Below are 14,321 nucleotides of genomic sequence, written 5' to 3'. Positions count from 1 at the left end.
TTCCCCAGCAATCAGTTCTTGCCTTATTCAGTTCTACTCATTGCTCCACCAATCCAATGAATTCTGCCTCAAATAACCATCCCTTGAGAAAACCACTTCCACTCTCGCTTAATCAAAGATGTTCTCTCAAAAGTAAGCTAACTCTGCTTTACTTCCTTCTAGGCAGTGCTGCCACCAACTCTCTACATCCCTCTACGCACTAAGAAAACTATCTAATAACATGCATTATTTAATACACTTTAAAGCAGAACATGCAATTCACATTAAAATCCTAGCATGGATAAGGCATATTATTGTTATACCATGCTAGGGATCTTCTCAATCTCCACTCAACCAAAACAAAATCTTACTCCTAGCAAGTTACAGAGTTTGCTTTGGAACTCAAGGTTTTAAGTAAAAGTCAAAGGAAGGATAGGTAGAAAAACTTGACAAATATTGTAACTGGAAATTTATATAAATAAATCCATTTGACATTCAACCCTATTACATGCTAGAAAAAGTGAATTTAGGGTATGTCTACACTGATATTTAGGGTTGAGCTTGAGGTTGTCCTCAACCAACCTAAATCACAAAAGCTGGCCTTCTCTGTCTGTGTCACACCTTGTAGCCCACACCACAACTATCCATATTATGTTTCTTTATTTTATGGAGAACATCACAGGTTCCTTCTTAGAAAAAAGTTTCTTATTACTTGTCTCACCTCCCATGCTTGTCTCTATTTGTGGGCTATAAATGGAGAACTGGAATGCAGAAAGGACAGAAGACAAGAAAATGAAATTATAGGATTGCTTCAGGTTCACTTCAGCTGAGCAAACAGGTGCAGCAAACAGGGAGAGCAGTTTGCAAGTCAGTTTGTTCCCCTCCTCTTTGAAGGGAAGCTTTTAAGCTTGGTGAGAGGAACCAGGGAAAAAAGGAACCTTTCAAGACCAAGGAGCAGTAAACAGCCTAACTTACAGAAAAGTTTGCTAGGAAAGGTCTGCTTGGAAAAAGGGCAGTAAAAGAGAAGGGGTGGATTCAGAGACCCAGAGAAATGACTGGAGGTTGTCACAATGCCAGAACCACTGCCATTGCCTCTGCTTGCACCTCTGAGGTGTCTGTCCAGGCAGGACTGCTCACTGTTGAAGCTTCTACCTTGTTTGGTGCTGCGAAGACTGCGTCTTGCAGGTTCCTTTCAGTGACAGTCAGATGGGGGAATGCCTGCAGCGTGAGTGGTACCTCTTCATGGTGTCCCTCAGGAAACAAGCAAGAGAGAGGGATACAAGAGATGGCAAGGCTCCAAAGCATCCTCCATCATGAGACCATCATCAATTCAGTGCTGGAGGAGACGTCTAAGACTGTGGAGGAAGGACTGCCAAAGGCAGTGCTAGAAAAGGCAGAGGACATGGATTCCCAGAAAGGTGGAAGCTGGAAGCTTGTGACCTCTGGCAGCAAGCAGAGATCTTCATCTCCAGCTGCAGCAGTTTGCCTGGAGAACAGATATGGAGCCCTAGCAACAGAGGAGGAGGAGCACATTAGATTGGTGGAGGAAGACAGACCAGGCTTCCCCAAGGTTGGAAGGATCAAGATAACTGCTACAAAGAACAAGTAACAGGTGATGGTTGTTGGAGACTTCCTTTTGAGGGGAATGGAGGCATCCATATGTCAGCCTGCCTCAGGAGGTCAGCCTCACCTCAGTCCCTGGACAAATGATGGAACAGATCCTCAAGGAATCCACTTCTAAGCACTTGGAGGAGGTGATTAGGAACAGCCAGCATGGATTCAACAAGGGCAAGTCATGCCTGCACAACCTGATTGCCTTCTATGATGAGATAACTGGCTCTGTGGATGTGAGGAGACCAGTGGATATGATATACCTTGACTTTAGCAAGGCTTTTGATACCATCTGTGACAAGGGGCCTTCCCAAGGTCGGTCCAATCATTGGCCCATCCACCTGTCTAGGGCAGTCCGCCCACCTGACTTGTCTGCCATGCCTTTGTTGGAACTGAATAGTTGTTCATAGGTGGGAGGCTTCCTATTTATTGCTCCGATGCCAAGAGTGTAATGAACAGTTCCGACCTCCCCTTTACCGTGTTCCATGCCTCACAGATGGCATCCAAACAGTTGACTCTCACTTAGCCCTTTCCAGGGCCGAATTCTGCCCCTATGCGGGGCCCCTTTCAAGCCCCATAACTGGGTCCCACACACACTGCCCCTTTTACTGGGTCACACTCATTCTTGCCCCACCACGGGCCACAGACTCTGCCCTACTCCATACAGCCCTTCAGGTTTCCTCTCTGTCACATTTGGTCCTGACCCCTCGCAGACCTTCAGGCCACCCAATTCAAGCCCCCCTCTACAACACAGCATCAGACCTGCCACCCCAAATTCTGGCCTGACTCCAGCCCCTGGCCCTCTCTGGCCTTGGGCATCTCACACTCAGCCTATGGCCCACTCAAGCCCCAAGTGTCTGCCAACATACCTGGGCCCTAGACTCTTCCCTCTATGGGGTTACCCACCAGGTAGTGGGGGCTGAGGCTTTATGAAGCCCCATCCTTGCCTTTCACTGGGGAGGCAGAGGTGTGGCATTTCTTGGGGTCTGCCCTACCACAGGCAGCCCCACCACACTATCCAACCCTAGCAGGGTGCAGTTTCAGGTCTTACCCAGGACTAGAAGGAACCTCCTCCGCCCCATAGTTCCTACCCTAATCTCCAGGTGTTCCAGGAGCAGCAGATCTCCAGTTGGGTGATGTTACTTCAGCAGCATCCCTGTAGCCGCTGCCAGCTCTGCTCTCAGGGCCTGGACTTATACCCAGGCTGCCTAGCCCTCCACCAATCAGGCAGCCTCCTTACTGTCATGCAACTGCCTGATTGGGTCTGCTCCCTCCTGCAGGCTGGTCTGCAGCCTGCTTAAGCCCTTAAAGTGGCAGGCACCCAAAGGTGCACTACCACACTGTCTCCCACAACATTTTTGCAAGCAAGCTAAGAAAGTATGGGTTGAATGGACTGTAACGTGGATAGAAAACGTGCTGGATCATTGGGCTCGTAGGGTAGTAGTCAATGGCGTAATGTCTAGTTGGCACCCAGTGTCAAGTAGAGTGCCCCAAGGATCAGGCCTGGGGCCAGTTTTGTTCAATATTTACATCAATGACCTGGAAGATGGGATAGAGCGCACCCTCACCAAGTTTGCAGATGACCCCAAGCTGTGGGGGGTAGTAGATATGCTGAAGGGTAGGGCTAGGATTCAGAGAGACCTTGACAAATTGGGAGGATTGAGCCAAAAGAAATCTGAGGTTCAATAAAGACTAGTGCAAAGTCCTGCACTTAGGATGGAAGAATCCCATGCACCAGTACAGGCTGGGGACCAACTGGCTAAGCAACAGCTCTGCAGAAAAGGACCTGGGGGTTACAGTAGACAGTAAGCTGAATATGAGCCAACACTGCGTCCTTGTTGCAAGGAAGGCTAACTGCATACTGGGCTGCATTAGTAGCAGTGTTGTCAGCAGGTTGAGGGAAGTGATTTTTCCCTTCTATTCGGCACTGGTGAGGCCATATCTGGAGTACTGTGTCCAGTTTTGCTCCCCCACCCCAGTACACAAAGGATGTGGACAATTTGGAGACAGTCTAGTGGGGGGCAACAAAAATGGTTAGGAGGCTGGTGCACATGACTGATGAGGAGAGGCTGAGGAAAGTAGGTTTATTTAGTCTGGGGAAGAGAAAACTGAGGAGGGATTTAATAGTAGCCTTCAACTACTTGAAGGGTAGTTCCAAAGAGGATGAAGCTAGACTGTTCTCAGTAGTCAGAGATGATGAAACAAGGAACAATGGTCTCACGTTGCAGCAAAGGAAGTTTAGGTTAGATATTAGGAAAAACTCTCTCACTAGAAGGGTAGTAAGCACTGGAACAGGCTACCCAGAGAGGTTGTGGACTCTCCATCCTTAGAGGTTTTTAAAGATCTGGCTAGACAAAGCCTTGGCTGGCATGATCTAGTTAGGGCTGGTCCTGCTTTGAGAAGGGGGTTTGACTAGATGACCTCCTGAGGTACCTTCCAACCCTAATATTCTATGATTCTATGACTACCTGTTCTGTGCTTGAAGCCTGGAGCTCATGGGTAATTTCCCAAACTGCAGAAAGGGCAAAGCTAGGAGGTGAACAGGGACAGGGTTGACCTTAGACCTCAAAGTACAGAACTTCCAGGCTTGGGATGGATTGTTGCCAGGGATAAAGCTTAGGGTTTAAGCTTGGTATGGGTTTAAGGGCAACCTTAAAGTCAAACCCTAACTATCAGTTAGCCTTACTGACCAAAAGGAAAGTACCTGACCAAAAGAAAAGTACTCCCCCCAGCTTGGCATCATCTGCAAACTTGGTGAGGGTGCACTCTATCCCATCTTGCAGGTCATTGATGCAAATATTGAACAAAACTGGCCCCAGGCCTGATCCCTGGGGCACTCCATTTGACACTGGCTACCAACTAGACATCATGCCATTGACTACTACCCTCTGAGCCCAATGATCCACCCAGTTTTCTAGCCACCTTTTGATTTTAGGAAAGCCGACTTTCATAAGCTCAGGAAGCTGGTTGCCAAGGCCCTGAGAAACCAGAATCTAACAGAGAGAAGAGTCCACGAAGACTGGTCACTCCTTAAGGATGCAATCCTTGAAGCACAAGGCATGTGCATCCCAGCCCAAAGAAAAGGCTACAAAAGGGTTGGGTGACCCCCCAAATAGGGGACTCATGAACCTCCTATACCTGAAAAGAGAAGCCTACAAGGGTTGCAAGTCAGGCAACATCACCAAGGAGGAATAATCCGCACTGGCCCACACCTCTAGGGAGCAAACTAGGAAAGTCAAGGCCGAAACTGAACTCAAATTGGCTATGGGAATCAGGGACAACAAAAAGTCCTTCTTCAGATGCATGGGAAGTCGGAAGAAAGTAGGAACAACACTGGACCCTTGCTAAACCAAATGGGGCAGGTGACAACCGACATCTAGTAAAAAAACTAATGTCCTTAATGACTACTTTGCGTCAGTCTTCCATCAGCCCAAGGGGATCACCCTGCCCAACAAGATGCAGGATTGCCAGGACATGGGCAAACACACACATATCATTGGTGGATACCTCGTGAAAGGATACCTTGAGAGGCTGGACACCCACAAATCAGCTGGTCCGGATGGAATGCACCCACAAGTGGTAAAAGAACTGGCGGACATTATAGAGCAGCCATTGGCAAGAATATTTGAGAACTCGTGGCACTTGGGTGAAGTTCCTGAGGATTGGAAGAGGGCCAATGTGGCGCCCATCTTCAAGAAAGGGAGAAAGGAAGATCCAGGGAACTACAGACCAATCAGTTTGACCTCAATCCCTGGAAAGATATTGGGGAGGGCGGGAAATCAAAGAAACCACTGACAACAGGCTAATGGAATGCAATATTCTGAAGGATAGCCTACGTGGCTTCATTGTAGGTAGGTCTTTCCTGACGAACCTCATTTCCTTCTACAACCAGGTGACACACCACTTGAACAAAGGAGAGGAGGCTGACATCATCTACTTGGACTTTAAAAAAGCCTTTGACTTGGTCTTCCAAGAAGTCCTCATGGTTAAACTGGAGAACTATGCATACCTCCAGGGGTACTTGGAAAGGGGCTAGGGGATATGCGCGGGCAGGCGGGAAAAGACAACCACGACCCACCGCCGCCGCCACCACCCACCACCCTGCACTGCTGTGTGCAAGCCCCCTCTGTCCCCCCAACTCCGCAACTGACCACTGCCACTCCCCGCGCTCCGCATCCAGCCACCACCACCCCCCTCCCCGTGTCCAGCTGCCACCACCCTTCTCCACCAGAAGTATACCCAGAAGAGGTACACTCCTTCAAAAAGGTTAAAAACCCCTGGGGTAGAGGAATGCACACAGGCAATCACTGTGAAACAGCTGATTGCTGTAAACTCACATCTGAGCTTACCTCACAATAATTTGTTTCTGTGTCCTTAGGAACTTTCAAAACCTCAAGGCTCATCTCACTTGGCTGGTGGGATGCCTAGAAATCTCAGATGTATAGTGATTGCTCCCTTACTTTTACTGAAGAGGGAAATGCCATGAACCTAACACATGTCCTTTTTTCTAAATTTGTGTCAAAGTTAATTAAATATGTAAAACGAAAACAATAATTCCCTTTCCTTAGTTGCTCAGCTTTTGAGCTTTTCCTTGTGTTTGTGATTATAGCTTTCCAGTCACCAGAGGACAGGAGCATTAGGCATGCTGCTTGTTTGATATCCAAGGGTCAGCCAGAAAGTAATGCTTCCTAATTTTTAATCTCCTAAGCAAGCCATGGACATGGAAGATGTTTGTCTTGTTAACTTCTTGGCTATGAGAACTACAATAAACTCAAAGGACCATGTGAAAACCCTGAAGAAACTGAAAATATTGCATGCAAAGAGCCCAACAGAAGCATGTCTGAAGTACTGCTTCTGCATGACAATGCTCACCCAAACACACCAGCTTGCATACCAGAGGCAAACTCATTGTTTTGGATAGACTGTGCTGCCCCAGCCTTCTCACAGGTAAGGGGATGCACTATGAGGGTGAAATTTGTGGGATGACAGCTAAGTGACAGAGGCTGAGTAACTGACTGCACAACAATGACAAGGACTTTTACAAGGTCAAGGTTGATGGAAAAGGTGACTATGTTGAAAAGATAGCTTTATGTTTAGCAGCATTGCACAAGTTTTTCATGCAAGTATAAGCAGACAAGGGTCTTTGGGTAAATGTGATATCTTTTATTAGACCAACTAAATAGTTGGAAAAGTTGTTCTTTACAAGCTTTCAGACACAAATAACCAACACCCCCATGCAAGTATACTATTTTTTCAATAATATTTGGTTAAGAAAAGAAAAAAAAAGTGTTACTTTCTGACCAATCCTCGTACTGAAAATGAAATGTGAGGTTCTGAACAAAGTGTAAGTTTCAAACATCTCAACTGTGAAAAAAAAATTCAAAATGTAAACCAGCACGGTCAGTCATTCTGCTCAAGTCTGCAGAGAGCCTGAAATAATAACTGAGAGATGAGAATTCTCCTTCCCCAGCTGTTTTATTTGAGTGTCAGCTCTACAGCCCCAAAATGACATCTCATTGCTGTTGGGATAAAGTGAGACAAGCTTTCAAATGCAAGACATTTTTCATCAGGTCTTATTTGGTGAAGGGATCCACATAATAATTATAAACCAGTGGTGCTCAGTCTTCTGGCCCATCAGGCCCCAAACCACACCCAAATGCCAGGATTGGGCCTTCAGACCCTGCACCACTCCTAAGTGCCAGGTTTGGGCCCGGTGCTCAATCCAAAAGATATCACACTAAGAAATCCTTGCCCCTCATATATTTTCTGGACTATCGTAGCTATGATATCACTCTTATACTACCATCTCATTACTGGTCATTTTAGTGGATGGAACAGGGAAGATATCGGGAGTGAAGACCCTCAGATATAGCAACATCTTCCCACCAGCTACAGGGAGAGAGAAGACTCAAAAAGCCAGCAGAAAAAATAAGAAAAAAAAAGTGTGGAAAGAAAATAAATCAAAGGGCAGAAAGGTTGACCAACTAATGGAAAGCAGATTATGTCTGAGATGCTGAACATGAAAGTAAAGAGCAATCAATAACTACTCTATTTGTTATTATACATAGCCTGCATCAAACCCATTATTCTTGGTGTACCTTATCTATTAATAATCAGCCAAAGACTCATTGTGGAACATGTAGTTCTAAACCCATGCCCAATCTATTGTCCATAGTTATAACCAGCGGTGCTCAAACCCCAGCCCTCAGGCCAGATACAGCACTAGGTCATCCAGCCTGCAGGGCTCTCCACAGGTCTGAAGATTTGACAGCAAGGGAGTGGTGGCACCATTCCCCTGCTGCCAAATTTCCGGACACATGAGGAGCCCTGCAGTCCAGATAGCATGGTCCTGCATACCGGATCAAGCTCTGGCACACAGAAGTGGTACTGGGCACTGTGGTCCCAATCCCAGTATGCGGGGCCCAAACTTGGTGTGTGGGAGTGGCACAAGGCCTCAGGACCTAATCCAATCATGTGGGGGTAGCAAAGGGCCTGATCCAGTACATAGATTGGCCCCATGCCATTCATCTGACCTGCAGGGCCAGAAGATTGAGCACCACTGGTTATAACTACTATTAAAAAACTACTACAAAAAGGCAAAGGTGCACTAGCAATTTCTGACTGTCATCATCAGTATAAAGGGAAAATCACTAATATTATTAGCAGACTTACCAGGAATTTCACTTTCACGGGGAACTGCCGGTCGCCCACCTGTAGCTATAAGAATGTGGGGAGCAGTGTACTTTTTACCACCAACTTCAACTGTAGGCTCTGGATCAGATGTAAAAGTTCCATAGCCACGAATCGTTTCTATGTGACCCTACAAAAATAAATCATAGATTGTACTTTTATTCTGTTAACCACAGAACTGGCTGCTAGGGACAGAAAGAATCCATCACATCACCTAGTCCAGGGGTGTCAAACATACAGAAGACCCAACCTACAGATCTGATTCATGGGACTGGAAATTCTGTGGTGGGGCGAGCAGCAGCAGCATTAACACCCAATGCTGCCAGTGCCACCATTTTGGCAGGGTCAGCATCCACGGGGTTAGTACCACCACCGCAGAATCGCCAGGTTGAGATGCTCATCGTGGATGCCTTTCAGCAGCAATGCGGCAAGCAGCAGCAATATCAGATGCTGGGGGTTAACAGTCAGCCCACAGCAGTTAATAGCACTGCTCTTCACCCCACCACTGGAGATGGGTCATCTGGCTTGTTAGAAGCCCCACAATCCAGATCTGGTCTGCCAGCCCAAATGAAATTAACATCCTTGACCAAGTACATATCTCTGCCTATGCAGTATTGCCTAATTACAGGGACAGAAGACAGGCAAGTGTCAGGCAAACCCCCATCAGGTCAAAAGATTAGTAGACTAGCTCTTTTGTGTCAGACAAGTGCTACACAACAGTTGGCATTCTTGCAAACAGCTAGACATTTTGGGTGCCTGTTCTGGATAACTTAAAGGAGTGTCACAGAAAGAAAGTGCTCAGAAACCACCTTCTAAGGGTCAGATCTCTGTGGTATCCTAGGCCTACGTTTACCTTTTAACCTAAAATGTTTATAAAAAAAGAGGATAAAAACTTTTATTCTGCTTCCAGAGCTATAGTACACTTTGGGGAGCTAAAGAAAATCAAAGTCCAGTAAACTAAAATACAACTAAGCTGGTAGTTGTGGTAGCAGTAGTGGTCGCCTTATGGCATGCTGAGGCATAGGAAAAGAAAGGTCTCTGTGTCATAAATTATAAACCATTTTTATAAACAAAACATAAGATTTCTCTGAAACAAAAAAGAAAAAGGTTACTAAGTATAATACGAAACTTCAGACAATCTCAAAATGAAAAAATCTTAGAAAAATCATGCTTTGGGTACTACAAAAAGAGGCAGCTTATAACAGAAGGCTGTAATCATAAACATGGTTCACATACAAGTAACAAAAAAGTTTACAGACCTTGTTTAAATTATTTTGATAGATCTCATTCAGGCGGCTCACATAGGCATCACGTTTTTCTTTAATTATTCTGGAATAAAAAAGTTACTAATATTATACAAGCGTTTTCTCTTGCTAAGTCAATTTTACTAGCTTTACAATGAGCAGGTCACGGACCACAGTCAATAAAGATACCAAAAAAAAAAAAAAAGATACTAGCCTTTCACCACATATGGAAAGTGCTCAACTATTTTTCCATCATTCCCACTAAAATCCTGTTTTTTTTCCCATAAAGAATAAGTAAGTGACCTTTCACCTGGTATGTCTTCCTTTTAAAAGCTATTACTCTTAATTATCTCCTTCTAGGAACAGGATTTGAATTATGAATATATAAGATTAATAACGAGGTCTGCAAAGGCCCCACAGATGCACACATTTTACTGCTGATTTGAGCCTTCAAATTCCAGCCTAAATATACAAAAACAGCCGAGAGAACAAGTGAACCGAAGCTGTGTGTTCCATTTGAAGGGACTTCTCTACGAGAATTGAAAAATCTGATATTTCCTCTGGATTCTAATACTCACATCCCATACAAACATTTTACTTGATGAGAAGCAGGGTACATTGGTCTTTGTGGAGCTCTGTACCACCATGGCTAGACTGCTTTCTGCTTTCAATACCCAAGCTAGCTCATTTAAAACCAGCTATATCCATATTACATCACAGTCACTTGGGCAGGCGAGCACATACCCTGCCACCTCACTGCTCCAGGCAAGTGTGCAGGACAGCATCTTGTCTCACCTGCAGTTCCCTGCAAGCTCCCCTGTAGTATCATGCTTCATGGGGGATGTGGGCTGCTGGCTCTCCAAGCACTGTGGGCTGCACTGCACTATGCTGTGCCACAACTGCGGTAGGAGTATGCAGCATAAGCCAGGGGAGGGAGAAAAACCCCGAGATCTCAGCTGCTGCTACAATCAGAGTAATAGGGGCAGAAGTGGCTGCTGGGTGGGAGCCCTGAGGCTGAATGTGAAACTGTCATGGGCCACATGCAGCCCATGGGCCACCAGTTGGACAGCCCTGGATACAGGAAAGAGTCCGGTATTCAATGCCACTTTAATCTTTAACAGTGCCTATCAAAAATACCACAGGGCATCCATTTCTACAGTTGGGCAGTAAAAAACATAGACCTCAAACCTGAACCTACTGTCAACAGCTTTTTGCTTTTCTGGATGAAGTAAACTGGAGTGCAGGACTTTCACATAAGACACCCTTGTACCTTTGGCCTAGACCTTGCCCAGCGCTACTGGACTACACCACAAGAAAGTTTATCACTCTGAGAAGACTGCCCAGTATAGGAACTAATGCAAGCTCCATGTTAAATTGAGGGTGGAGGTATGACTAGCTGTTGTTGCATCAATTAGATTTCAGAGGATTTTGGCTACTCCAATCCTGCTTTTTCTCAGTGTTCTTTTCCAGAATCAAGCCAAGATACAGCTGGTAAAGACAACAGCAGTAAGATTTTCTTAATCAAGGAATGGAGGGCTGCTGGCAGCCTACTGCCCATTTCATGTAGCATTCCAAACCACCTATGAGAGACATGGAAAAAGTCTGCAGGCAACTGGATGAACCTTGTTTCTCCTACAGTGTGCCACGTACATTGGAATGAGATGGGGGTGCAGGAAGTAGCGCACTAATTGCTATTATACATAAAAGAAGGTACTCTGAATGTAGTGCGCTTTAAAAATAAAACTGCCGGGCACGAGGATAAATGCAAAAGAGTGACCTGGAATAATACACTTCAGACTTACCGCCAATTAAATTTCACATCTGGCATTTCATACCCATAGTCTGCATGATCATGTATGAATTCAAAGTGGACAGCTGTGTTCCACATTACCTATTCCAAGGACACAGAGAATATTAACTTAGGTACACTTAATGTTCCTTTCTCTTATGCTGTGCCTAGTAATTCAAGATGAATTCAATATATGATTTCAAAGGACATTATTTTAACAGTTGGTCTTGTACCTTAGATCCCCAAAAACCTTAAGAAGGAAGCTACAAGTAACTCTGTGCACGACAGTGATGCAATACTGGCCACAAACAGACATTTATTTCCCCTAGTAGAAATCGGAGGGGAAGCAGTATAGACATTCAGTTTGTAGCTCCTCCCTTTCCCCTGTGCTCTGTGCCTTCCCAAAACCAGGGTCATCTCATTCTGGGAAAGGCAAGGAGTGCCTGCTCCACTCCTCCCTGTCCCCAAGGGAAATGAAACAGCAGAGAAAAACTCTCTGCACTTCCCCCGATCAAGGTCTGAGAAACATGGGGGTCTCCAGGAGCAGAAGGAAAAACTGGGGCATGGAGTCTCATATTGGGAATTCCAGAGTGAGAAGAAAGCAGGGAGCAGCTAGCAGCCCCTCCCAGTCTCAGGAAAGCAGGAGAGCCTTTCCCACAACTCCACTCCTCCTGGTCCCCTGGAGGCATCAAGCTGAGGGAAAAGCATATAGGGCATCTTTACATGTACTCTGGGGATGGAGGTGCTTTCTAAGAGCTGCTCTAATTAAATCGCCCACCAGGTGTTGTGCATTCAGCATCCCCATGCATCAAGATGGCAGCAGGGACATTTAAACTAAATCTCATTTGACCAACTTTAGTTAAAGCACCCCGCTGCCATTTATGAAGTGTGGGGATGCTGATTACATGAGATGTGGAGGCTGCTGGAGCATGCTGATTAGCACGCTCCAGCAGACTCTATTAATCGACTCCGCTTCAATGCACTTTAATTACAGCATGTCAGAGCAGCGTCCCCACACATCTATAGGCAACCATAGACTTTTGGTCTCCCAGGAGAAACTCTCTTGGGAGTTATTTAAGCCTGGTTGTTCCCAAGTTATTTTTCTCCCAGAGCAGCAATTTTTGCTCTGGGAGAAAAAGCTAGAAAGACTGCACACTGCGCAGTGATCCTCCCAGTAGAAACTGAACAGCTGTACATAGCCACTGTCTGCATACACATGATGACCACTGCACACTTCAACGAGGAATACAATATACTTCTCCCTGAATAGCCTCAGCTCTGCCCTCTGGTACAGGGAGCAGGAAATGATAAAGCTATTTTGCAACTTCTATGCTTGAAAATTCATGAAAATTCTGAGCAGAAACATCTCTCTCAATTTGACAAAAACAGGAAGAAAGGGAAAAACACTACCTTTTTTGGTACACATCCAACGTTCACCTACGAGAAAAGAAGATTAAGTCTTGGTCTGTATTTATAATAATAAAAGCAATGGTTTTGAAAATGCTAAGAATTACAGAATTAACTTAAGGGTATTTCTGTTAAATCAACATTTTTTTCCTCAATCAAAGCAGGAAAAAAAAAAAACTGTCTTTACAATGCAGAGACATCTACTTCTTGAAACTGAGAAGAGAGGTCTTAGGTTGGCTAGTTCAACTCCAATGGCCAGATCCAAAGATGCAAATTCTCCAAGGCTTGTTCCAATATGAGACAGTAGTTAAAAAACCTCGTATGCTGCTCAATTTTAAAGGTGTTTTCTTTCAAGAGTGTAAATAACAGTTTAATAACTAATTGATGGCACTTTTTATAGGGAATTCTGCTCAGTGTTGCCCGACTATCATGCAGCATCATGCAGAAAGCCACGCTGCCTCTAATCATAGAACTTAAGAGACAGGAAATCTGGATCTGGTCTCAGCGCTGCCACTGGCTTATACAAGGAATGTCTTTACATCTCATTTCCTCCACCTGTTAAAGCTGCCTTTCAAATTACTGGGTCCATTTCTATTTCAAGGACAAAAGGTCTGTTGTCAAGCACACCACCAACTTACAGAACAGGCACACAGCAGTTAGTAAGCTATACACTGGAAAAGAGCTCTGGGTTTAAAAGTGTTTGAAGACAGTGATTCATCATCAGACATTGCCGTGCCAACATGAGTGGCATCTAGCCTGACAATATAAGACAAAACACGTTAAATGGCTGCTTAAGTCTGCATCCCAAAAGTGATCAAAGCCCTACGTGTGCTCTTCCCTTCTACAGGCACAATAGCTCTCTCTACTCTTCACTCTTGCAGTCAAGGATGAGAAGAGCTGTGCTAGGCAAAGCCCAAAGTGCAGGTGTAGCTACTGCGGCAGCTTGTCTTCCCCTAAAGCAGGACTGCTCGACTTTTGCTGAAGCGTGCAGCAGGCAAGAAAATATTGTAGCTGCTATGAAGACACTCCTCTCCTTTACTTCCTGCTTAAGCCATCCCGTCTTCTTCACGCTTCAGCCATAGTGCTTCTGAGGTACTAGTTACCTTGTCATCAATAGCACCAGAGGTGGGTCATCCTAAACACGAAAAATAGTCTGGGAGTACAATTCAGTGCTGCAGCCTTCAGGTCTGGCTGAAAGGGAAGTTTGGCTTTTCCCTTCCAGTTGTCACTGAAGCGTATTCATATCGCCCAAAGGGAAGTTTTCAACAAAAACTCCTAGCTTTTTTTAAAGTAAGAGGCAAGCAAGCCAGGCAGAGCTCGCAGCTAACCCGTCCTCGATTCTCCCACATTTTCGCAGGGACAGGGAAAGGAAAGCTAATGGACCTGCTCTTCCCCGCTCCAAGGACACTTGCTCCTTTCCCGCCTGCAGAAGAGGGACGGTCCCGCCCGGCTCCCGGTGCCAACTGCGCCTCCCCGGGGGGACTGGGCAGGCATCACCCGGCCACCTCCATGTCCAAAGGCCCCCGCCCCCGCTGCCCACTCACGCAGGTGCCGCCCAGGCGGTGAGCCTCCACCACGGCCACGCGGGCCCCGAGCTCGGC

The 14,321-nt window shown here is 45.8% G+C and overlaps 1 protein-coding gene across 1 annotated transcript in view; it reads right to left on the bottom strand.

Moving 5' to 3' along the window:
* GSR (glutathione-disulfide reductase) overlaps positions 1-14,321 on the bottom strand; it is a gene marked incomplete at its 5' end in the record, with an annotated part of 50,427 nt that extends 36,106 nt beyond the window's left edge. The window contains 5 exons of the mRNA XM_006035904.2: positions 8,263-8,410; positions 9,540-9,609; positions 11,327-11,415; positions 12,724-12,750; positions 14,265-14,321. Coding sequence (XP_006035966.1) covers positions 8,263-8,410; positions 9,540-9,609; positions 11,327-11,415; positions 12,724-12,750; positions 14,265-14,321 — 391 coding nt within the window. The remainder of the gene's footprint in view (positions 1-8,262; positions 8,411-9,539; positions 9,610-11,326; positions 11,416-12,723; positions 12,751-14,264) is intronic.

This window comes from Alligator sinensis, unplaced genomic scaffold (assembly GCF_000455745.1).
Source record: "Alligator sinensis unplaced genomic scaffold, ASM45574v1 scaffold578_1, whole genome shotgun sequence".
Lineage (NCBI taxonomy): Eukaryota > Metazoa > Chordata > Crocodylia > Alligatoridae > Alligator > Alligator sinensis.
The sequence above is the reverse complement of the archived record's forward strand: the minus strand, read 5'-3'. Positions and strand labels throughout refer to the sequence as shown.